The following is a 25,498-nucleotide window of genomic DNA, read 5'->3' as shown; positions in this document are numbered from 1 at the left end:
CACTCTCTGGCTCAGATTGCTGACGAGCTTTCCAGCAGAGAGGACCGGCAGCGGCGGCGGGCTGTAACAAACTTGGACACCCCAAATCAAGATTCTACCGCGACACAACAGAGATTCACTTCAAAACAATTCACAATTCACACTTGAGTCGACACGGCCTGGCGTAGTTCTGTGCCTAGAGATATTGGCCCCAAAGTCTGGCGCCCCTTTCGGTATTTCTTTTTGTATTAATCTTTGTTCAAAGTACAAGAGAGTGGGAGGGTGCTCACTCTCAGACTCTACGTCCAGATGCTCTAAGAAGTGAGGCCCTGCCCACTTATTTATTGGTTAGAAGGGATGCCCAAAAGCAGAGCCCCAAAAGCATTCATCTTTTAAAAGCTTTTAAAATAAAGCAATTATCCAAATGCTGCCAATTCAGTCTGCGTAAGTTTCAATCAACGCAAAAGCAGGAATTTCCGTATTGTTGTCCGTACGCCTGTCACGTCAGCATGTCAGCGAAATTTACGTCGCAATTTCCGAGATTTCCGTACAGATACCACGTCAGCCTATCGGCGCATATTGCGGGGAACCGTACTGTCTACCACGTCACCCATTTGTGACATACCCCCCTTTTGAAAGCATTGTAATCACCCTCGATTACGCCTGCAAAACAGACACAGGCCATAAACTGTCTTAGCAGACACTTACTGTTAGTACCAACGCATTGGGCACAACACATCTAGCACATGTAACAATCGACAGTCACATCACAAGACATCACAGGACATCACTTGACATCACAGGACATCACATGATAAATCACATTCAAAATCATTCCAAATCTCAGACCATGATTCATCGGCAATGTATTTAGCAATCGCATCTAGATCCAGTCGGGACCTCACAGATGTCCGATTAACTAATCCATATTGCAATCATGTCTATAGAGATTTATGAGACTGAAATATCGCAGCCATTTCATCTATCAGTTCCTGCACTTAAACAAAGTCAAGTACAAATCAATCAGTATCATTTTCATTATCGGGAATTCCATTTCATAAAGTCATACAGCAGAATATTGTCAGCTCAGCCGTATCCCTCAAACCCAAAGGGACATCAGTGACTCTATATCAAAAAATCGGGGCAATCTGTTGACAAAGGAGCCGAGTGACTCCCCTCTTGTGCAAACCAGTTGCACTAGATTCGCACATGCTGAAATCGGGGTTCTATCGGAGTAGACTATGCTAAACCGAATGCTTCAAGGTAAAGGTTCACAATCTGAGGAATATCTGCTAATCCTGCTCCTCCATCCACTTCGCATCCAATGCGGGATACTTCTTGAATTTAACCAAGAACCGCCTTATCACTTTACCTTTTATCTTTCTATCTTTATGTGCCAATGTCTATTCTGGAACGAGTATCTCCTCGCTTTCCTCCACTTGGGGTTGCTCATCAGGCTCCCCATCATCGGGCACATTGCCTTTATAAGGCTGCAAGAGACTCACATGAAAAGCATTGTGAATTCTCCAAGAATCGGGCAACTTCAATCTAAAGAAGACATCAATTATCTTTTCTTTTATCTGGAAAGGTCCATAGTATCTCATGCTAAGCTTTGGAAAAAGCCGCTCCTTTCCCTTTTTCTTTCTCAGGAATGCCTTCTCAAAACATAAGAGCACCCAATCGTCTTCCTTTAATTTCAAATCGCGACGGTGTAGATCTGCTGCCTTCTTGTGTCTTTCCTCAAATTTCTCTAAAGCCTCCCGGACCTTGGCAAAAGCAGTGTCCAAGTCCCTCCTATACTAGTCGGCTTCAAAAATCTTATCTTTCATGCTTAGGAAGGGTGGAACCTTCGTAGCACCTTCAATAATCTCAAATGGCACCTTCCCCGTCGAAGAGCGAATTGTGTTACTGTAGGTAAATTCCACCAAGGGCAAAAACTTTTCCCATTGAGTCTTTAATCAGAAATGTATGACTTCAATAAATCCAGTACAACTGAATTTGCAATCTCAAATTGCCCACCTGTCTGCGGGTGGAAAGATGACGAGAACTGCAACTGTGTGCCAATGTTCTCCCAAATAGCCTTCCAAAACAAACTCGTGAATCAAGGATCTCTGTCAGGGACTATTGTCTCAGGCATGCCATGTAATCTGAATATCTGGGCAATGAACAGTCTCGCTAAATGATCGGGCTTGACTGTTTTCTTCACTGGAATGAAATGAGCTTGCTTGCTAAATCTGTCAATAATAGTCCAGATACCGTCGTGCCCACTCTGTGTCTTCGGGAGATCAAAAATGAAATCCATAGCAATACTTTCCCAAGGGCAGGTGGGAATGGGTAAAGGCTGTATTAATCCCTGTGCTTTATGCCTGTCAAACTTGACCTTCTAGCATACCAAGAACTGCGTACAAAATCGTCCACGTCCTTCTTGAGTCTCGGCCAAAAGAAGTATCTCTCTACAACTTTCAAGGTGGTATCAATGCTGCAGTGATCCATAAATGGTGGACAGTGGCATTTGGTTAGAACCTTTTCCCCCAACGGTTGTGTAACGCACAACATCGTTTTCTTCATCAAGTAGCCATCCCGAATGGAATATCCCGCTACTACCTCCCCATTCTGTATTTGACAGAATACATCTGCAAAATCTCGATCGGTGGCGTACTGATCGACTACGTCCTCGAAGCTTCTATGATAAATCGCGGAAATAGCCAAGACTAACGACTTCCGGGACAACGCATTGCCACCAAGTTCTTATGTTCCTGCACATGGACAATCTAGAAGTGAAACTATTACAAGATGTTAGCCCACCAAATCTGCTTTTTCGATAGCTGCTTCTGTGACAAGAAGTAGTGTAAACTCTGATAATCAATGAAGATCGTAAAATCGGCTCCGAGTAGGTAATGTCGCCACTGAGTAAGAGCATGGATAACTGTCAAAAGCTCTTTCTCATATATCTGTGCTGTCAATTCCGGCCTTGAAAACAATCGGCTCTCATAGGCAAAGACATGGCCTTCTTGCATTAAGACCGCACCCTGAGTACGACCACAAGCATCACAATATACTTCGAATAACTTCTACAAATCCGGCAAAGTCAAAACTGGTCCTGTAGTCAATTTCTCTTTCAAAGTCTAAAAACCAGACACCTCTGTAGGTCCCCACGAGAAAGGGACTCCTTTGTGTGTCAAGATATGCAAAGGGGAAGCAACCTCTACAAACATTCTAATGAATCGCCAGTAGTAAGAACATAAACCCAAGAAGCTTCTAACTTCATGGACATTCTTCAAATCCGGCCAATCACGTAGAGTCTCAATCTTGGCCGGGTCCATCTGCACTCCTGCTATACTGAGACAATGTGTCCCAAAAAGTGTATCTCTGGTAGGAAAAATTCACTTTTCTTCGCTTTAATCACTAACTTGTGATCTCGTAATGCCTGAAAGACCTGAAGCAGGTGATCTCTATGTTCTGCCTCATTCTTGGAGAAAACAATGATGTCGTCAAAGAAAGTGCCAACAAATAGCCTGTACTCTCGAAAAATCCTGTCCATCATCCGTTTAAATGTCGCCGGAGCATTGGTTAAGCCAAAAGACATCACCAAAAACTCAAATAACCCAAAAGTCGTCCGAAAGGCTGTCTTGTAGACATCTCCTGGCGCAATTTCAATCTGATGATATCCACTCTTCAAATCAATCCTGCTAAACACGAAGATCCCTGTAATCTATCGAGTATATCATCGATCCTAGGAATCTAAAATCGGTTCTTGATGGTGAATTTATTGAGAGCTCTATAATCAATGCACATTCTCCAAGATCCATCTTTCTTCAAAACCAACAACACTAGAGAGCAATACGGTGAAGTACTAGGCTGGACAAGACCCTTTTCCAAGAGGTCTTTCACTTGGTTCATAATCTCTTCGTTCTGGGCTCGGCTCACACGGTAAGGTGGCCGGTTCGGTGGTGAGAGTGGAGAAAATCTTGGTGTTCTTTATCAAGTTCAGATATACTTGTCCTATCCTCATCACTCAACTCTTTCAAAAAGATCGAGTAAACAAACAGACTGGATTTCATTAAATTTGAAATGGCCGAAGCCGATACAATAGGGACAGACTCGCCCTTAAGTTTAATATCGAGTACAATGGTTCTGCCCTTTTTCTATAGTCAATGTTGCTTTCCTCGCCCGATAGTCGACCACGGCGTTGTTCTTGTGGTACTAGGGAATTCTCAAGAGGACATCACAACCTTCCAAAGACATTATGTAGAAGTCGTTATGCCCCAAATACCCTTGACAATGCAACCGAAGTTTGCCAATGACAGATGTAACGGCTACCTCCCTGTCGGGTGCCGCTAGAACTACCTCCGCAAGTGGTCCCATCCGATCGGGAGTGATCTCGAGCCGCGCCGCCAATTCCGGTGAAATGAAGTTTTCCTTGGCTCCTCCATCAAAGAAGATCAGGGCTTCTTGGTCTCACTTTGCCCCAAGCTCGGCAAAGTTCAGTACTCTCGTCCACCGTGCTGTGATTGGTACCCACGCAATCTGGAACCGGTCCTGTTTTCATCTTGCCTTTTCTTCCACGTTCCTCAGCTGCTCTCAAACTCTCAGGCCTTTCGTCATCCTTGTCATTCTATTTTTTCTGTGCCTTTTTAGGGCACTTCGCGGAGATATGTCCAGTTTCCCCGCATCCAAAGCACTTCCCCTCCCTGATAAAGCGAGGAGTAAGCTTGGGTCGTGCATCTTTCTTTTCTGAGTTTCTCTTTCTCTTTCTACATTCATTTGCTGAAGTCTGTTCAGCTCTTTGTGTCATGATCTCATCAGTGGGGTAAGTCAGACTGCCAGAGTGGATGGCAAAACCCCGTTTCGCATGACTCATCAACTCCTCAATAAAAGCTGATTTCTGTTCCAAGCAGTGATCTCAGATCTCTGTAGGTAGACCCAAGGTAAACCGCTCAATCTGTTCCTTGAACGAGATCTTCTTAAATGAAGCAGCGTGTAGAAAAGAGCTCCACAATCTCTCGCAATAAGCGTCCACTGTCTCTTTCTTGGTTTAAATATCCCGTTCATACTATCGAGTCAACCAAGAAGAAATAAAAAGCCTCTTTAATTTCAGCCATTCAACTGGCGCAGTCTTGCTTAATAGAAGACCACCAAGTTCCAGCATTCCCCTTAAAGTAAGAGGCAGCTCTCCGAATCTTAGTGCTCTGAGTAACGTCCTCCCACGAAAGCGATGTCAAACTGCTGTACAAAAGACAAAGCCTTCGAAGCATCTCTATATCCCAAAAACGTGTCAAATTTAATTGACTGTCCACCTTGCTTAAACTCTCGGACTTTCTTGCTTTTGTCTTCGAGAAAGTCATACTGGTTGGCTTTGTAAAAATTCTTCTTCTTTGCATAAAAGTTGCTCTCATCAGAGTCTGAACTGTCTACAGACGAGTCCTCTGTAGAGCTGTCAGTCACGGAGCGAGATTTAGACTTCTTTGTATTTTTCTTGCCCTTTCCGAAGCGTTGCTTCTTGCTTCGCTTTTCGCCTTTTCTATCTTCTTCGCTCGAGTCAGATGAGCTTAAAGAACTGTCAGAAGAAGAAGAAGAAGAAGAAGAAGAATTGGGTACTCCTTTGAATCGAACATGCTTCTTCTGTTCCTTTGCCTTTTCAAAAGTCGTCCGACGACCCAAATAGCCCAGGAAGTCAGTGCCTTTCTTCTGCTTTTTTCCGTGCTTTCCAGCTTTGTTTTCCGCGTCAAAAAGCTGAGCAAGTCGTGCATCCACCACCTCTTCGAATTCCTTCTCTATATACTTCTTGGGAACAGGAGGTTTCTTGAGAGCGGGTTTTGGGGGTGGTGTGGTTTTCTGCCACTGCGTGTGCACCTCCTCCAAAGAGGTCTTGCTCATATATTTTGCTATTTTCGGGTCCTTGGCAAAATTAAGCATCGTCTTTGTTGCGTCGCCGATCAATCGTTGACGCTCATCTCTTGACGCTCCACATGAGTAGGCCGAGGCGGGCCATACTCCTAGCGTGAATCTTCGTTGTGATCCCTTCCCGCATCTCTGGATGCAGAGGGAGTCGACTGATCCTTGCTCGAAGCCATAGGTGCCGCGGGAAAAAAAATTTGGGATCGGATTTCCCGTCGAAGAGAAATCAGCCGTGCTCTATACCACTGTAACAAACTTGGACACTCCAAGTCAAGAATCTACCACGATAGCACCAAATAACCACTTCAAAACCGTTCACAGTTCACAATTGATTCAACACTGGCCCGGTGGAGTTCCGTGCCTAGAGATATTGGCCCCAAAGACTAGCGCCCCTTTCGGTATTTCTTTTTATATTAATCTGAGTTCAAAGTACAAGAGTGCGACCGGCAGAAATATCTTGAAAAGGCATTTCGCGAAGATTCCAGTCAGACATGCGATCACCATCAACCAAAGGTGAAACGGGCAAAAAATCAATCAACATTTGTTGCAATTCTCTCCAAAACTGGCGATAATGCATGCCCAATCCAAAGCGGCGAGCGGAAAATGGAAACTCCAAAGTGAAACCATCTGCATCCACCACATCCTCAACCACTCGAATGCCACGGCAGGAGAGAAAATACGCCTGGCGAGGCAAGCGGTCAACCAAAGTAAGAGAAAAGGCTCGGCTCCAATGAAGGCTCTCCAATCAAAGTGAATTTCCTTCCCTCCGAGCATTCCACGATAGATGAATCATAACTTGTTTCCAAGCAGAGAGCAAGGTGGAAGAAAGCAGGCATCCAGGAATATGACCGTCCATCTTACCAAATACCACCTCCCAAATGGATGATTGCCAGTGACCAAATGAGGATGTAACCACATGCTGACTCAAGTGTGCAAACATAAGAGTTTAAGGCTGAGATTGTTGCGTAAGTGTAGGCAAAAGCATAGCCTTCCTAGCAAGGACATGCCTACGCAAATATTCAGACCACCAAAGCGCTTTGGTGTACAAAGTTTTTCCATTAACATCAGACACAGGCCTTTTTTGTGAGCATGAGTTCGCCACAAATGAGACAAAATGGCCGACATGAGAGAATCAAGACAATGGCGAGGCCAGTGCAACAATGGCAAAAAGAACTGAATATAAGCCATAAGGATACTCTAACAAATTCGCAAGCGAACATGCAGTAGCCAAGTAGAAAGCTTCATGTAATGCAGTTTAACATTCAAGCGATGCATAACCCAGTCCACTTTTTGCATGTGAGTGACGTTCCATCCAATTGGATAACCCAAATGCCTAGTGATTACATTCGGAGGAACAGTCTGTCCTGGCCACAACAGAGCATTCCAAAGCTTCCATAATCACTTGAACATCTCTTTGCTGATTGCGGGGCATAAACAACGAGTCATCCGCATAAGCCTGCCCAATAAAGGTATGACCTGATGGTAACTGCAAACCATGAAGACGTTGTGCAGAGGTCAAGTGATCAAGATACATCAACAAAGGATGAGTGGCAATTGCATACAGCAAAGCGCTAAGGGGGCAACCTTGCCTAACCGAACAACCAAGCGGCCACGATTTTGTCAATTCCCCTTCCAAGATCCCCGAAGACGTACTACAAGCATACAAGAAATAAACCACATTGGCCAATTTAGGACCAAATCCTAGACACCTCATTGTGGCAGCAATGAAGTCCCATTGCACAATGTCAATGGCCTTTTTAATATCAACTTGCATGACCAGCACATCTTGTTGCGTGTACTTAGCATACACCATGCCAATCATAACGTTAGCCAAATTGTCCATGATTTGACGACGAGGAATGAAACCATACTGAGCCTGATGAAGTCCTGTAACCAGATAGTCCTTGATGCGGTGGACCAACATTTTAGCCAAAATCTTGTAAACCACCGGCATCAAAGTTATGGGCCGCCAATGAGAGAACTGCTCGCAAAGCGCTTGCTTGGGCAACAATTTAAGTAAGCCCCCATGAGACTGGTAGATCCTGTTTCTCCCATCCGCATTTAACATGAAAAGCAGGGGCTGTTTAAGAGCATAGGAAAAATTCCACAGTAAGTCCGTCCCAGCCGGGAGATCTCCAACGGCCCAATGCAAGCAAGGCACCATGCAATTTGGAAACAGAGAAAGGATCCTCAAGGCATTGTGCCTCCTGCGAAGACAGGATTGGACGAACATAAGAAAGCAACAATTCACGCGCTTGACAAGCTGCCGAAGATGGCTGAGATGGGGCAGCAAACACTTGACGATAATGTGAAACCATAACCTCAGCAAGTTCCCGCTTCGAAGAAGTCCAAGCACCCGAAGGAAGCATAACCCGCTTAATTGACTGTGAGACCCTTGAATGATGCAGATGCTTAAAAAATTTCTTTGAAGCACAACCTTTATCCATAAAAGCCTGTTGACGTGCACGTCTGCCATTTAGCAATTTTCCTCTTATCATTTTGTTGAATACACACTTTAGCTTCACATAGCTCCATCATTTCAGAGTCAGACAGGGGTCAGAAATCAGCCAACCATATACGCGCGCACACACACAGGGGCATTGGTCGCTAAAGAATATCGTGAATGTCCGCGCTGGTAAATGATCGTACTGGACGTCTCCCATGCCTTGCTAGAATAATCTTGATCCTTTGATGGAGCCTCCGTCGATGTCGTGGTAGCACTTGTTGACATGGCCGTCTAGCTCTCTCAAGCTCAATGGGTCTGTCAATCATTATACCTTTTGTATAGGTAGACTTTGAAGTCTGTTGTGAAGCTTGCTCATTTGACTGCTGAGTCTGTACTCTAAAGGAGCCGGGGGTGGGGGGGGGGGGGGGGGGGGGGGGGGGGGGGGGGGGAGAGAGAGAGAGGCCACATTACGTAGAGTTTTCCTTCATCTCGTCGATCCTGTCCCTTGGCAGCTTACTTATTTCTATTCTTTGCTGAGGTTGTCGCTTTTCTTGCACCGCATGACACCACACGTTTGTGTGGTCTTGCTATGCCTTAGGATGAATTGCGAGATTTGCTGGATCAGGAGTACGCAAATGGCACTATGCTCTGTGTACGTTATGACACACACACCTTTTTTTTTTCGTAAATCATGTTTGATAGATTTTATAGGTGGGAAACCTCAAGGCGAGGAAAACCCACAGAAAGAAAGGGATACAAAAAGCGGAGCACTATGAGGCTCCGAAGGCTAGAAACAGTCAAAGTAAATCCTGTAGGTATCAAGAGTGATGTCTCCAGCGTCATAAGCGAAATGCAGCGCTTGACCAAGAGATAATTTGAAATAGGGAAAGGGGTCAACATACGTGCCTTGGAACATTAAGGAGTTCCTATGGTGCTAGATGGCCCACAAAGTTCAAAATCTGACCTAAGTAAAGAACACCGCAAACTGAGATTGCGGTGACTAGAGCACCCCAAAAAGCCAAAAGCGTCTGTGAAAAAAGCCGGAAGGAAATCGCAACCGAAGAGCAATCGACACTTGTCGAATGAAGGCTCTGGAATGGCGACAACGCCACAGTAAGTGTGGCACGGTCTCCTCAGCTTCAAGGCATCTGAGGCAATGGGAAGGTGCAATATGTCGTGCATGTAACACACTACCAACAAGTAGAGCTCCCACCAAGCAGCGCCACAAGAAAACACGTTCCTTCAAAGGTAGATGACTGTGCCAAATGCGAGACAATGTGTATTCCCACCACAAGGATGACTCGAAAAGCGACCACAACTGATTACCATGATGCACAATCCATACATCAGACTGAAGGATGGCATAGACATTGCCAGCTGAAATGTAGTCCAATCTGGTAGTAGCCAAATTCCAATCGAAGAAGCGGGAGTCCACATCTAAAGGAGGAATGGGTGAGTGATCAGCAAGCATCCTTTGAATTTCCCGCCAAAGAGGAGAATAGTGAGGACCCAACCGAAAGCGGGACACCGCATCAGCAAACAAAAGAACATAACCGGAGTCATCAACTACCTGATGCACCTTATAGATTCCTTTTGGGAAAGAAAATACGCTTGGCGAGGAGACCGTCAAACCAAAATCGAAGCGAAGGCCCTACTTCAATGCAGACTCTCCAAACGAAGGGAGTGACCCATAGAGGATTGTCCACCATGCAAAGCCAAATGCGAAGTGACAACCTTCCAATCAACAATGAGAGAAGAACTAAAGGGACATCCAAGAATGTGTTCTTCAAGCTTCAGAAAAACAACATCCCAATAAGTTGGTTTCCAATGACGAAAGGATGGGGTGACAAAGTGCGTACACAAACGTGTGACCATGAGAGCCCAGGGTTGCTGATGCTCCACCAAAACTGGCAACAACATAGCTTTCCGAGCCAAAACATGACGTCGCAAGTCCAAAATATTTAACCCTCCAAGCCGCTTGGGAGAACACAACTTGTCCATAGATAGAAGCCGAAGACCCTTCGTGCTAGAGGAGGTCCGCCAAAAATGCTCTAAAATACTGGACATGAGGGACTGTAAGCGTGTCACAAAGTAATGACGTGGCTGCCCGCTCTGCAAGAAACCCCAACCCTAAAATCAAAAACCCTAATTTTGTTGAAACCCTAACCCTGAAATGCTTTGCGGCGCACATTGCGGCAGATTTGGACAGCTTTTGGGCCTTGCTTTTCTACGCAAATTGCAAGAGAGACACCCAGCTTTTGCTTTATTTTACTGAGAGAGAGAGCGAGAGAGAGAGAGAGAGAGAGAGAGAGAGAGAGAGAGAGAGAGAGAGAGAAGCCTCTTTGCTTTATTTTGGCTCAAGAGAGAGAGAGCTTGTGGAAAAGCAAGAAATCTTCAAGCTTTTGATTTTCAGCTTTTAGGACAGTTTTTGGGGCTGTGCTTTTGGCATCCCTTGTACCTTTAAATATGTGAACAGGCCTCTCACAACTAAGAGCATCTGGACTCAGACTCCATCCTGTGTCCGTTGCTTATCCGCCGAAGAGGATGTTTGTCACCTCTTGTGGGATTGCTGTGTTACTCGAGATTTCCTTCGTCGGGTATCGGCGTGTATGCGGTTACGTTTTCCCATGACGGTCTTCCATAAGCAGTTTTGGGTTTTTGGTATCTTCTCACCTGCGTTGCAGTGCTTTGCAGTCTTCTTCATGTGGGTCAGGTTTTGCGTGTACTGGAGCCTGTGGCGACAGCGTAATGGCTATATGTTCCATCGCATTCATGCAGATCCCCTTCCTTTCTTCAAGCTTTCCCTTAGGCAGTCTTTACGGTTCGCCTTGGAAGTTGGTGATATCACTGTAGAGATACATCAGCTTTCCTATGAATGCTTTTAGCTATTTTGTACAGACAAACACTTTTGTGTTCCTTTTCTTGTACATCTTTTTGGTGGGTTTTCCTCTCTTTCAGGTTTCCCACAGATAGATAAATCAAATTCATTTACCAGAAAAAAGTGTGTGCATGTATGTGTGTGTGTGTGTGTGTGTGTGTGTGTGTGTGTGTGTGTGGTGCGCCCTACTCCTTTTGCATCTACGTGACCTGCTCTGCGGGTGTGTTGCCCTCTGCGCAGCAGCGAGCAGTCCCCCCTGTGCAGTCATCTTTCAGCGTATTCTGTTCACGTATTGTCTAGTTTTGGTGTGTGTGTGTGTGTGTGGGTACGAGTCAGTGTGAGGGTGTGTGGGTTTCAGTTGAAGAACGTGCGGGGTGAGACTTCAGAGGGTTCACAATTGAATCCTCGTTTCAACAGGTTTTGGCAGCAGTAGGGCGGCCCTTTTATCTTCTTCGGCCTCGTCTCAAATTTGGTGTGCAAAGTTTGGTTTGTTGGAACAGACAGGGTGGAATTTGTACATATTTGTGGAAGGTGCTGTGTAGAGCAGATGCTATAACAGACTTGGACACTCCAAGTCAAGAATCAATCACGACAGCACCAAATAACCAATTCAAACAATTCACAGATCACAATAGATTTGCACTGGCCCAGCGGAGTTCCGTGCCTAGAGATATTGGCCCCAAAGACTGGCGCCCCTTTCAGTATTTCTTTTTGTATTAATCAATCATCAAAGTACAAGAGAGCGGTTAGGGTTTCACTCTCAGACTCTGCGTCCAAATGCTCTGAGAAGTGAGGCCCTCACCACTAATTTAAAGATTACAAGGGATGCCCAAAAGCAGAGCCCCAAAAGCTTGAAAGCAAAAGCAGATTCTCTCTCTCTCTCAATGAGAGTCAGTAAAAAGCAAGTTCTCTTTTTCTCTCTCTTTCTCCCAAATCATAGCAAAAAACTGAGATTTGCGTCGCTCAAAAAAAAAAATCAGCCTCCACGATTTCCGGAAATTAGGGTTTTTGGCAGAAATTAGGGTTTGCATGAATTTTAGGGTTTCTGTTGTCCGTAGCCACGTCATCACTTTGTGACATACCCCCCTCTTGAAAGCATTGTAATCGACCGCGATTACGCCTGCAAAACCGACAAAATCCATAAACCGTCTTAGCAGACACTGACTGTTAGTACCTACGTACTAGGAATACACATCTAGCACATGTACAAAATCGACAGTCACATCACACGACATCACACGACATCACCAAACATCACAGGACATCACATGACATTCAACATTCATTAGGATCTTAGAGCATGATTTATCGGCAATGTAGCTAGCAATCACATCTAGGTCCAATCGGGACCTCATCGATGTCCGATTGACTAACTCCTATTGCAACCATGTCTATTCGAGATCATCAAGAATTCCATTTCATAAAGTCATCGAGCAGAATACTGTCAGCTCTCAGTATCCTTGAAGCTCAAAGAGACATCAGTGACTTTAGTATCAAAATCAAGGCATCTGTTGACAAGGGAGCGGAGTGACTCCCCTCTTGTGCATCCCACTGCACCAGATCTCCTGCCAAGCTGCATTCTGGGTTCCTTTTGGAGTAGACTATGCTAAACCAAAACATCGAGGTAAAGTTTCACAATTCGAGGAGTATCTGCTAGGTCCTCCTCCTCCATCCACTTCGCATCAAATGCAGGAAAGTTCTTGAACTTAACCAAGAACCGCCTTCGGACTTTACCTTTCTTCGTATCGTTATGTGCCAAAATCTGTTCAAGAACAAGGATCTCCTCGTTTTCTTCCACTTCGGGTTGCTCATCAGGCTCCCCATCATCAGGCACATCACCCTTAACAGGTTTCAAGAGACTCACTTGCAATGCATTGTGAATCCTCCAAGTATCTGGCAAGTTCAATCGGAAGGAGACATCATTTATCTTGTTAGTGATCTGGAAAGGTCCGTAGTATCGCATACTAAGCTTTGGAAAAAGCCTCTCCTTTCCCTTTTTCTTTCGTAGGCGTGCCTTCTCAAAACGTAAGAGCACCCAATCATCCTCCTTCAATTTCAAGTCGCGACGATGGCGATCCGCTGCCTTTTTCTGTTGTTCTTGAGACTCCTGCAAAGTCTCGCAAACCTTGGCAAAAGCCGTATCCAAATCTCGCGAATATTCATCCGCTTCAAATATCTAATCTTTCGTGCTCAAGAAGGATGGAACCTTCGCAGCACTTTCAACAATCTCACATGGCGTCTTCCCCGTCGAAGAGTGTATCGTGTTATTGTAGGCAAATTCCACCAAAGGTGAGTTCGTTTTCCATTTAGTCTTCTGATCCGAGATACAAGACTTCAATAAATCTAAAATCACTGAATTGGCAATCTCAAATTGCCCGTCAATCTGCAAGTGGAACGATGACGAGAACTGCAACTGCGTGCCAATGTTCTCCCAAATTGCCTTCCAAAACAAACTCATAAATCTGGGGTCTCTGTCGGAGACAATCGTCTCAAACGTGCCATGTAATCGGAAAATCATCGTGATCTTTCTGTGTTCTCGGGAGATCAAAAATGAAATCCATTTCAATACTTTTCCAGGGGCGGGTGGGTATGGGTAAAGGCTTTAACAATCCCTGTGCCTTATGCCTGTCAAAATTGACCTTCTGGCATACTAAGCAACTGCACACAAACTCTTCCACATCCTTTTTGAGTCTCGGCCCAAAGAAGTCTCTCTCTACCCCCTTCATGGTGGTAGCAATGCCGCGGTGACTCGTAAAAGGTGGACAGTGGCATTCAGTCATAACCTTTTCCCTCAACGGTTGTGTAACACACAACATAGTCTTTTTCATCAAGTAGCCTTCCCGAAGGGAGTATCCAGCTATTGTCTCCCCATCCCGTATCCGTGTGAAAATATCTACAAAATCTGTATCTGTGGCATACTGATCGACCATATCCTCGAAGCTCCTATGATGTATCGCGGAAATAGCCAAATCCAACGGCTTCCGAGACAAAGCATCTGCCACCACATTCTTCTGTCCCTGCTCATGGACAATCTGGAAGTGAAACGATGACAAGATGTTCGCCCATCGTATCTGCTTTTCCGAAAGCTGCTTCTGTGACAAGAAGTAGCGCAAACTCTGATGGTCTGTAAAGACAGTAAAATCCGCTCCGAGTAGGTAGTGCCGCCACTGAGTAAGAGCATGGATCACTGCCAAAAGCTCTTTCTCATATATATGTGCCGTCATCTCCGGCCTAGAGAACAATCGGCTCTCGTAAGCAATGACATGGCCTTCTTGCATCAAGACCGCACCCAGACTACGACCACAAGCATCACAATATACTTCAAATGACTTTTGCAAGTCCGGCAAAGTCAAAACTGGTCCCGTAGTCAATTTCTCTTTCAATGTCTGAAAGGCAGTCACTTCTGTGAATCCCCACGAGAAAGGGACTCCTTTCTGTGTCAAGATATGCAAAGGGGAAGCAACCTCTACAAACTTTCGTATGAACTGCCTGTAGTACGAACACAGTCCCAAGAAGCTTCCAACTTCATGGACATTCTTCCAATCGGGCCAATCACGTATAGTCTCTATCTTGGCCGTATCCACTTGCACTCCTGCTGCTGAGACAAAGTGTCCCAAAAAGTGTATCTCTAAAGCAAATGATCTCTGTGTTCTGCCTCATTCTTGGAGAAAACAATGATATCATCAAAGAAAGTGCCAACAAATAGCCAGTGCTCTGGAAAAATCCTATCCATCATCCGGTTAAATGTCGCAGGAGCATTGGTTAAACCAAAAGGCATCACCAAAAACTCAAATAACCCAAAAGTCGTCTGAAAGGCTGTCTTGTAGACGTCTCCCAGCGCGATTCGGATCTGATGATATCCACTCTTCAAGTCAATCCTGCTAAAGCACGAGGATCCCTCTAACCTATCGAGTATATCATCGATCCTAGGAATTAGAAATCTGTTCTTGATGGTGATTTTGTTGAGAGCTCTATAATCAATGCACATTCTCCAAGATCAGTCTTTCTTCAAATCCAACAACAGTGGAGAGCAGTACGGTGAAGTACCACGCTGGACAAGACCCTTTTCCTAGAGGTCTTTCACTTGGTTCATAATCTTTTCAATCTGTACTCGGCTCACACGGTAAGGTGGCCGGTTCGCTGACGTGCTTCCAGGTATCAGGTCAATGGTCTGATCTTCAAGCCCTCTAAAAAGCAATCGGCATGAGTGTGGAGAAAAATCTTGGCGTTCTTTTGTTCAGGTCAAAACATATTCAACCTTTATCCATCGTTCAGTTCTCTACCAAAAGAATGAGTAAAGAAAACTGCAGTTCATCAAGTACAATCTTTGAACCCTTCATTTGTCAAAGTCGCTTTCTCGGCCCGGTAGTCAACCACGGCGTAGTTCTGGTGGTACCAAGGGATTCCGAGTAGAACGTCACTCGCGTGCCTTGAACACCCCTGTCATTGCAAACGAAGTTTGCCAATGCTCGGTGTAATGGCAACATTCCATCCGGGTGCCAGTTGAACTACCTCTGCCTGTGGCGTCAGTCTCTCGGGCATAATTCCAAATACGAGCCGCCAATTCCAAGTGAAAAGAAGTTGGCCATGGCTCCTTCAAAAGAGCTTCCTGATCCTTCACTTTGTCCCAAAAAGCGGTAAAGTTTGTACTTTCATTCATTTGATTCGATGCAAGTCCTACGCCATGTGGTACCAGTTCTGCTTTTCTATCTGCCTTTTCTGCCACGTTCCTCAGCTGCTCTCGAACTCTCAGGCCTGTCGTCGTCTTTATCATTTTGTTCTTTCTGTGCCTTTTTAGGGCACTTCGTGGAGATATGCCTATGTTCCCCGCATCCAAAGCACTTCCCCTCTCTGATGAAGCAAGCTCTCTCCTCAGGAGTAAGCTTGGGTCGTGCATCCTTTTTCTCTGGGTTGCTCTTTTTCTTTCTACTTTCATTCCCGGAAGTCTGTTCGGCTCGTTGTGTCATGGCCTCCTCTGTGGGTTAGGTCAGACTGCCAGAGTGAATGGCAAAGCCCCGCTTCGCATGACTCATCAACTCCTGAATAGAAGCTGACTTCTGTTCCAAGCAGTGATCTCGAATCTCTGTAGGTAGACCCAAGGTAAACCGCTCAATCTGTTCTCTGAATGAGATCTTCTTGAATGAAGAGGCGGGTAGAAAAGAGCTTCAGAATCTTTCAGAATAAGCATTGATTGTATCTTTCTTGGTCATCCAAAGATGGTTCCAAGCAGCTCGTACATCTCGTTCATACTCTTGCGTCAACCCAGAAGAAATAAAAAGCTTCTTAAATTTCAGCCATTTAACTGGCGCAGTCTTGTTTAAAAGAAGAGTGGACCACCAAGTACGAGCATTCCCCTTAGAGTAAGAGGCAGCTCTCCGAATCTTGGAGTGCTCTGAATAGCGTCCTCCCGTGAAAGCGATGTCAAACTGCTGTATAAAAGACAAAGCCTTCCAAGCATCTGAGTATCCTGAAAAAGTATCAAACTTGATCAAGTGGCCACCTTCCTTAAACTCTCGGACTTTCTTGCTTTTATCTTCGAGAAAGTCATACTGGTTGGCTTTGTAAAAATTCTTCTTGTTCGCATAAAAGTTTCCGTCATCGGAATCTGAGCTGTCTGTAGACGAGTCCTCAATAGAACTGTCAGTCTCTGGGCGAGATTTAGCCTTCTTTGTCTTTCTCTTGCCCTTTCCGAAGCGTTGCTTCTTGCTTCGCTTTTTACCTTTTCTGTCTTCTTGCTCGAATCTGAAGAGCTAGAAGAACTGTCAGAAGAAGAAGAATTGGGTACTCCTTCAAATCGAACACGCTTCTTCTGTTTCTTTGCCTTGTCAAAAGTCGACTGACGACCCAAATATCCCGGGAAGTCAATGCTTTTCTTCTGCTTTTTGCCGTGCTTTTTGACTTTCTTTTGCGCGTCAAAAAGCTGAGCAATCCGTGCATCAACCACCTCTTCTAATTCCTTCTCTGAATATTTCTTGTGAGTTGAAGGTTTCTTGAGAGTGGGTGTAGTGATTTTCTTCCACAGATCATGCACTTCTTGAAAAGAAGTCTCGCTCATATATTTTGCAAATTTTGGGTCCTTCGCAAAATTGAGCATCATCTTCGTTGCATCGCCGATCAATTGACGACGCTTCATCTCTCTTTGCTCCGCCTGAGTAGGCCGAGCCGGACCATACTCTGTCTGAATCTTCGTTGTGATCCCAGCCCGCATCTCCAGATGCAGAGGGAGTCGACTGATCCTTGCGTGAAGCCATAGGTGCCGCGGAAAAAAAAAAATTTGGGATCGGATTTCCCTTAGAAGAGAAATCGGCCGTGCTCTGATACCACTATAACAGACTTGGACACTCCAAGTCAAGAATCAATCACGACAGCACCAAATAACCACTTCAAACAATTCACAGATCACAATAGATTTGCACTGGCCCGGCGGAGTTCCGTGTAGAGATATTGGCCCCAAAGACTGGCGCCCCTTTCGGTATTTCTTTTTGTATTAATCAATCATCAAAGTACAAGAGAGCGGTTACGGTTTCACTCTCAGACTCTGCGTCCAGATGCTCTCAGAAGTGAGGCCCTCACCACTAATTTAAAGATTACAAGGGATGCCCAAAAGCAGAGCCCCAAAAGTTTGAAAGCAAAAGCAAATTCTCTCTCTCTCTCAATGAGAGTCAGTAAAAAGCAAGTTCTCTTTTTATCTCTCTTTCTCCCAAATCATAGCAAAAAGCTGAGATTTGCGTTGCTCAAAATTTCCCCAAAAAAAAAGAAAAAATTCAGCCTCCGCGATTTTCGGAAATTAGGGTTTCTAGCAGAAATTAGGGTTTGCAGGAATTTTAGGGTTTCTGTTGTCCGTAGCCACGTCATCACTTTGTGACAGATGCCGCAGGAGGGAGCCACCACATCATCAAGCATATGAGGACACATTATACAGAGTCGGGCTAGCTCGTCTAAAACCCATTATCTTCCTTAACTCACTACGTGTTAGGTACAACAACCACCCACAAATTTCTTATTAAGAATTTCACCTCGTAAATACAAACCCTTTTTTTACAAGAGATTTCCTAGGTCAATACAAGATGTTGAGGCTAATCCCCAGTTAATTACACCGAGGCCATGGCAACAAGCCACTCCTATATCCAGAAGGAGTTTAATCCTTGTATTAACAGTAGCATGTGTGAGTGTGTGTGCGCGCGCGCGCAGACGCGCGCCCTCCCTTACCCAGGCACCATAACTAATGAGTATAGTAGGCCCATTAGATATGGGCCTACTTTCTCAGTAAAAGAATAAGTAATGCAACATCAAACCTTGCACCAGGCCATTCTTTTTACCCAGGGCAGTTGATATGGTAGAAATCAAAATTCTTCTATGGAAGTTCAAAGGATCAATTTTGCCTTGTGTCGCATATCCAAATTCTCAGCCATCGAAGAGATTTTAAAGGTCTTCTGGCAAACTTTCTTGCCAAAAAAAAATCGTATTCTTCATTCTTTTCTTCAGTTCCCGCGCCGGATATCAACTTTTCTTTGCCTTCCCGTTGAGAGGTGTTATCTCTGTCAAATTCTCCACGAGAACCCATATGTAATCTGGGATTCTTTATGGCTTATGCCCTTTAAGACAGAGTGATGAAGACAGGAGTGCGCCCGATGCGTGATGAAGTAAGGGTGGGAGTGGCTAATATGTCCGGGGTCCGGCTACGAAAATTCTTCAATAACAATTTTCAAAGTGCCCTATCTGCTCTTTTATAGGACCGGTATACTTTGAGAAAAGCACACGCCTGACACTCTGATACCACTGTCACAGACTTGGGCACCCCAAGTCGGAAATCTGGCACAACACACGAGAGAATCACTTAAAATACTTCACGACTTTAAAATTTGAGTCGACACGGCCCGGCGTAGTTCCGTGCCCAGAGGTGTTGACCCCAAAACTTGGCGCCCCTTTTGCTATTTCTTTATTATATTAATGCGTGAGAAAAGAGGTCCTCTGCTCTCAGACTGTGCGTACGGATACTCTGCAGAGTGAGGCCCCAAAGGGTCTATTTATTCTTACAAGGGATGCCCCAAAAGCTTCTAAACTCAAAAGCAAATAGTCCCAAAAGCATCTGGTCAAAAATCTGCCCTAAAACGCAAGCAGCACAATTTGCCGAATTCCGTACAGTAACCACGTCAGCATGTCAGTGCGTTATGCGGAAATCCGTACTGCTACCACGTGACACCTGTCAGCGTAAATTCCGGGCCTGCTGTCCGTACAGTTTCTGCCACGTCATCCTTTTGTGACATGAACTTAGAGGTGTGCCGAGGTGGGGAGTCGAGGGTGACTCGGACTCGGAAGACTCTTTGGACTCAGAAGACTCTTAGTAGAACAAGTGAATCGGGAAGGATATGGTTGGTGTGAGCAGCGAGGAATGCCGCGTGTATGAATGGAGGAAACCAGCTGGTGACCTGGCTTAACACATCTAATGATAGAATTAGGATGAGATACCAATGGCAATGTAGGAGCGGGTGGACCAATTTGATTCTCTGTGGAACCTTCATTGCCGTGTTAAACGTCACGGAGATTGTGCTGGTCTTGATCATTCTCGGGTGCCTCTTCAAATTCAAGTACGGCCTCCATATCTCTCTCCTCCTCGGACTCTGGGAACCGGATACGTTCTTGCGCCACCCATCCACTGTTCTTGCTAAAGGACGTGCAGCATTGGACATGAAGCTGTGTCATGCACAACGTTAACATAGGACTCCGTAGTTTCAGCATTAATGCACCATCGTGGTTGCCAAAAATGTTGTTCCCTGGGGAACAACACGGTGCAATAGTTGCACACTTGTGCAATGTACTGGTGTGCAATGTGCACCTCAATGAGGAGAAAGGCAAGACATTGTGTATTGGGAATGAAACTCTGTAGTCTATATCAATCATCGAAATGGATAACTTGTACAAAGAGAACTGCACCAATGCAACGGCACGGTGATTTGAAGAAGTGGAGCTATCTACCAGCACGGGTGACCGGCAACTACCAGTTAGTGGGCATACCCATTAACATGATCACAGATTCAGTTGTCGGAAAGTCGCTTTGCAATCTTGCAACCATGATCTGCCAGAGTGACCCCCTGGGCACACTCACAAAGGCACATACACCCAAAAGCAGCCTGAACCTAAAAGCTATAGCACCCAACAGTCAACGCCACCAAAAATGGAGACCAAATAGCAGCCACCCATCCCTATTGCCACATCAGCACAATAAGGCGCTACCGTGACAGCAATCCACAAAACGAGGCGCGTTTTACGTCGTGATCATAGTCATATGAAATGGGAAACGGAAACAAGACCAGCAAGGCCATTCAAGACGGTAACGGCTTGCTCTTTGCAATGGAACTGATAAGAAATGGCTTCTTATAGTTATATTCTGTATGTAACCTTCAAAAATTCATTAGATGATACCAAGCACTAAGTTTCAAGCTCTAAGTTTGTATTACCTGAAATTTGTGATGCACACAGATGGAATGCCTGCTTCTGCAGCAGCACGACATGCGACAGGGACAATGTCTGAGAGCTACTCGACAACACAATGTTAGACAGATATATAGAAATACAAAGCGAGGCACAACATAGAGTGAGATAACTAACCACAAGATCTATCTTCACATGCTGCAGCCACTCAACTTCCCTTGCTAAAATTGAGGCACGAGGAATGACTGCAGTTTGGCGATACTGCAGACTAGAACTACATCAGTGTCTGTGTATGATGTGAATCCAAGTTACTTAAGTTACAGAATTGATTTCCACACCTTTTCTAAAGAAGCAAAGCGATCAACTGTAAGAGCGTCAGACTGTACAGCCCCACAATCAAGGAGCACCTTCGACATATCACACAAATAAGATGGTCAGTATGTGCAGTCAGCATTTGCAGGAGAAGTGTTAAACTATTCCTGGCCTAAGGGCTGACATTGCAGAGTTAAAATGGAGAACTCATCATGCAAATCACAAGTAGAACAGCTTGCATAAAAAGAGAGAAGAAACTACTGAATCCCCAGATATCAAACTTTGAAAACGCATGTAAAACAAGGATTGCTTGCATGGAGGAATGACATAGTGAAACATGAGGAAAATGCATGGATTGAAGTGGCTAAGAAACAAGCCGCACAGTCCACATCAACAATCATAAATGACACTTAGAATTCATTCCTAAGTCGTCGTCGCTCCGCAATCTGCTGCTATCTCCTTGTTTCTGTGCTTCAATTAGATCGTCCGTTCTCTTGCGTTCGGAGCTCTGGCGTGAAGAGGTAACAAGGGGAAAGGCCAGGAGGAAGAGAAGAGTAGATCTGAGAATCTTGTTAAGGGAAAGCAGGGGTAACAGGAGGATTAAGAGAACCCAAATAGCCTCCAAATCAATCTGATGATGCGTCGAGTTTTGCTTTTGTTGCTCGGCCAGATACACCAATTGTCGAACCATGTACTGAGAATGGGTCTCCTCTTGATGCTTCTAGGTGGAAGGACCGAGTGGATTTCCGTCTTGTCCATGTGATCTCCATGTTCTCTGTCCATGTTGTTAAAATCGTGCTTCGATTTGCAGATGGCAAGGAAGCAACTGAGCTCTGATACCATTGTAATCACTTCCGGGGGGGGATCAAATAGAAACACAAAGACAAAGTATAATCTATAAAACTTGGAAACACTTTATCACTTTAAACAACTTGAATAAGTAAACTGAAACAGAGAGTGGAGGGAGAGAGAGAAGATGTCAAAACAGGATGCCCCTATACACAGTTGGTGACCCTGAACTGCCAATGTCAGCACCCCATTCGGGTATTTCTTTATCTAATTAAACTCTTCTCGTATAAGGATCGGAGAGTTGCAATCCATGAATTAGTGCTCATGCAATCAAGCAGTGTCAATCTGAAAGTGATCTCTGTGTGTGTGCAAGTGATGCCCAAGAGGGTCGCTTTTATAGGCCCACAGAACCTACAGCAATAGAAAGTCTCGAAAAAGCAGGGCTCTCCAAAAACAACCCCCCCCCCCCCCCTTTGCCTGAAAAGAGAGAAGACAAGCGCTTTTTTACGTTATTTTATATTCAATTTTAGAGAGAGGAAACTCGTTTTCAAAGAGAGAAAATATGCGAGAGAGAGAAATGAAATGAAATGAAATGTTATATTAACGTCTTCAAAAGGCTTGAAATGTTATATTAACGTCTTCAAAAGGCCATAGTGACCTATGAGACCAGAAAGTTACAAGGTGGTGGATCTGATACAAAGTCAGAGTAACAAAAATAACCTAACAATAGTACAAAACAAAGATATATACTATGGGATCCTAGGTTGGTCGATGTGAGCTAAGCAAAAGACTAAGCAAAAATGGGCGGTTTGTTGGGGTATAGGCGTCTGTGCCTTGCCCGGCCGCCCAGAGTCTGGGCACCCACTGACTTGTATACCTTATACATAGCATAAGTGTATAGGGGGCTGCTCACTCTTTGGAGTCTCCCCACCCATATCTGTGTCGTGTGTCTCCTTCTCTCTCTCACTCTCCGTCTGTGGTGCTCCCCGATCCCCTTCAATTGGTATCAGAGCTATGGTGACCGCGGAGAGCACGACGGCTTTGAGAGTTTCGAGGCGATAGCTCGCTCTCTCTCGACGGTGGAGAGATTAAGAAAGCTTGGAAGCTTTGTGAGAATGCAATGGGAGCTTGTGAGCTCAGTTGAGAGTGATGTATGCTCTTGTGGAAGCTCAGAAAGGAGTGTGGAAGATTGTGTGTAAGTGAAGGTGCTGCCCTAAAACTGTGTGCGCAGCAGCACATTTTCAGATTCGTTTTTCTCCTTGTAGAATGCAGATCTGAGAATTCTCTCTAGAAAGCCCATCCGTTTCGACGCGGTCTACAACTTTGCAGAAGAAACTTTTTGCAAATTCCTCACCGTTTTGCTGATATTCAGCTCAGACTGACTGTATACAGAAATTCCAGATTTTCTGTTGTCGCATTGTGTGCGAGTTTGATGCACTTTTGGAAGCACGGGAGATGCTTGAAATTGAGTGCATAAATTCTGAGCTGAAGATGCAATTGCAGCTTGTGTTAAGCTTGTGGTTTGAGGGTTTTTTGGTAGACTTGGGCAACGAAGTACGGAGGCGTTTACACACCACCGCAGCGGTCTCTTGAGAGACGCAGTTTTTTGGAGCACACAGGTGGAGCTTCTTTCACTGGTTTTCACAAAATACTTTGGCAGTGATTTTGTGCTTGGATTCATGGTCTTTGAGGATGGTTTGCATATGGTTATGGCACATGGTTGATGCCCATTATATATGCATTTTGGCGAGCACTTTCAAGTGCCGGTAAGCTCTCTTGAGAGCATTGTTTTCGCATTGATCAAGTTTCCGGATTGCAAATCTTTTGGCGTTTGCTTATGCGCAATCACTCCGTTGATGTACGTTGAGTGCGGATTGCCATTGTATGTGAAAATGTGGAGCCATTTTGGCATTTCTACTCATTGGCATTGAGTAGTGTTATGGTTTATGGTAGAGATTGTACTTGAGTTTTTTGCTCAGTTTTCATGGGAAATTCTGTCGGATTTTTCCCAGATTCTCGCCATAGTTTGTGATCGAGTGTTTACTCTCACTTTGACAGGTTTTGTCAGTTTGGACACAGTTTTGTGTTTTTGTATCCACTCTTGCAAGAGTGAGGAGTTGTGTATCTTTCTTTGCTTGAGACAGTGGTTTGCTCTCGGGTGGGAGAGTCTTGTGATCTCGAGCATTGTTTGCCATAGTTTTGCAGAGCTTATCCATGTATGTTGAGTGTAGTTTGATGCGCATTGATTGCTCATTGTATTGAGCTTGCAGGACAATGGTTATTTTGTGTTGATAGCCATTGTGCGTCGAAACTCTGGCGAAATTTTCCCAGGAGTTTTATGCGTATCATTTATGCGATCTAGGTAGAGATTGCAGGTTGCACTCAGCATTTGCGTGCGGTGTTCTCTGCAGGTGGGAGATTTGTGCGTGTGTATGCATCAATACCGCACAGTGTGGGCTTGGTGATTAGCTCACAGATTGCAGTGTGATACTAGAGCATGCGAGGCATTGCGGGAGCTCTATTTTGGAGTGTGTCTCACAGGTTTTACATTGTGTTTCTGGCTATATTGGTAGACAGTTTTCAGTGTGATTGCTTGTATTGACATTGCGGGAGCTCTATTTTGGAGTGTGTCTCACAGGTTTTACATTGTGTTTCTGGCCATATTGGTAGACAGTTTTCAGGTGTTGTTGGTGAGGTGGTTTTGCTTTCTAGTTTGCTACATTGTGCTCATGGCAGAGACAGGTGATCGATCAAATTGTGACCTCTCACAGATGCGCGTGTTTGATGGATCAGACTTTGCAGCATGGAGAGATTGTATGCTAGATGCATTGACACAGCGAGGGTTGCATCGACCATTGAGTGGTGATGCAGGTAGACCTTCAAACATGTCTGACGATCAGTGGCAGGAGCTAGAGGAGATGGCACTATCTACACTCTCTTTGCACCTTGCGGAATCTGTATATGCTCTTGTTATGTATGAGACTACTTCGAGAGCACTTTGGCGCAGATTACATGATATGTATGATAGATCTGAGTCATCAAGGACTCGTGTGAGACATGTACATTCACGAGTACGCCGACAGGTGACATGTTGGTATTGTGGTCATTCTGGACACGTTAGACGGCGTTGTTTTCGTCGTATGTGACATCGTAGGAGACATGGCAGTCTCAGAGATGTATGTAGTGATGCCATGGACTCAGTTGCTTTGACAGTTGAGGCAGATGTAGTGTCGGAGTATACTAGTGACGGGGATGTCACTTTTATCTCGACCTATACACGAGATGCTATACATGTGGATAGTGCACTCCCTTCGCAGTGGTTGCTAGACGCAGATGCTATGTTTCATGTCACGCCGCATCGTATATGGTTTTGTAGCTATTCTAGCGGGATGCTTGGCAGTGTACGTTTGACCGATGGATCGGTGCATGCGATAGCAGGTGCAGGAGATGTGAGACTGTCATTACCGAGTGGTGCATCTTACTTGTTACGACATGTGCGCTATGTACCAGATTTGACAGTGAGTTTGATCTCGATTGGTCAGCTTAGAGATTGTGGATGTCAGATTTCGCTACGAGAGCGAGATTTTGTGATGCATTTGGGTTCGCTAGTGATTGCGAGAGGTGTCAGGAGTGGTACAGGCTACCCATTGCATGTGGATCACGGGAGAGACAGTGTTGTCTCTGTGATCATGCAGCCAGGTAGACAGCGCGAGAGCAGGCGAGTCTCTTTTGCTTACGGTCTGCAGGGTGCTTTGCATGGAGTG

At 45.0% G+C, this 25,498-nt stretch overlaps 1 protein-coding gene across 1 annotated transcript in view; it reads right to left on the bottom strand.

The window, feature by feature from the left end:
• The window catches only part of LOC147430004 (L-arabinokinase-like), a 131,671-nt gene that overhangs the window by 87,791 nt on the left and 18,382 nt on the right, over positions 1 to 25,498 (bottom strand). Inside the window, exons 3-5 of the mRNA XM_086496202.1 lie at positions 20,972 to 21,040; positions 20,811 to 20,894; positions 20,660 to 20,736 (exon numbers count right to left, since the gene is read on the bottom strand). Coding sequence (XP_086352328.1) covers positions 20,660 to 20,736; positions 20,811 to 20,894; positions 20,972 to 21,040 — 230 coding nt within the window. The remainder of the gene's footprint in view (positions 1 to 20,659; positions 20,737 to 20,810; positions 20,895 to 20,971; positions 21,041 to 25,498) is intronic.

The sequence above is a fragment of the Adiantum capillus-veneris genome, chromosome 22 (genome assembly GCF_014529385.1).
Source record: "Adiantum capillus-veneris isolate H3 chromosome 22, ASM1452938v2, whole genome shotgun sequence".
NCBI classification, from domain to species: domain Eukaryota; kingdom Viridiplantae; phylum Streptophyta; class Polypodiopsida; order Polypodiales; family Pteridaceae; genus Adiantum; species Adiantum capillus-veneris.
The sequence above is the reverse complement of the archived record's forward strand: the minus strand, read 5'-3'. Positions and strand labels throughout refer to the sequence as shown.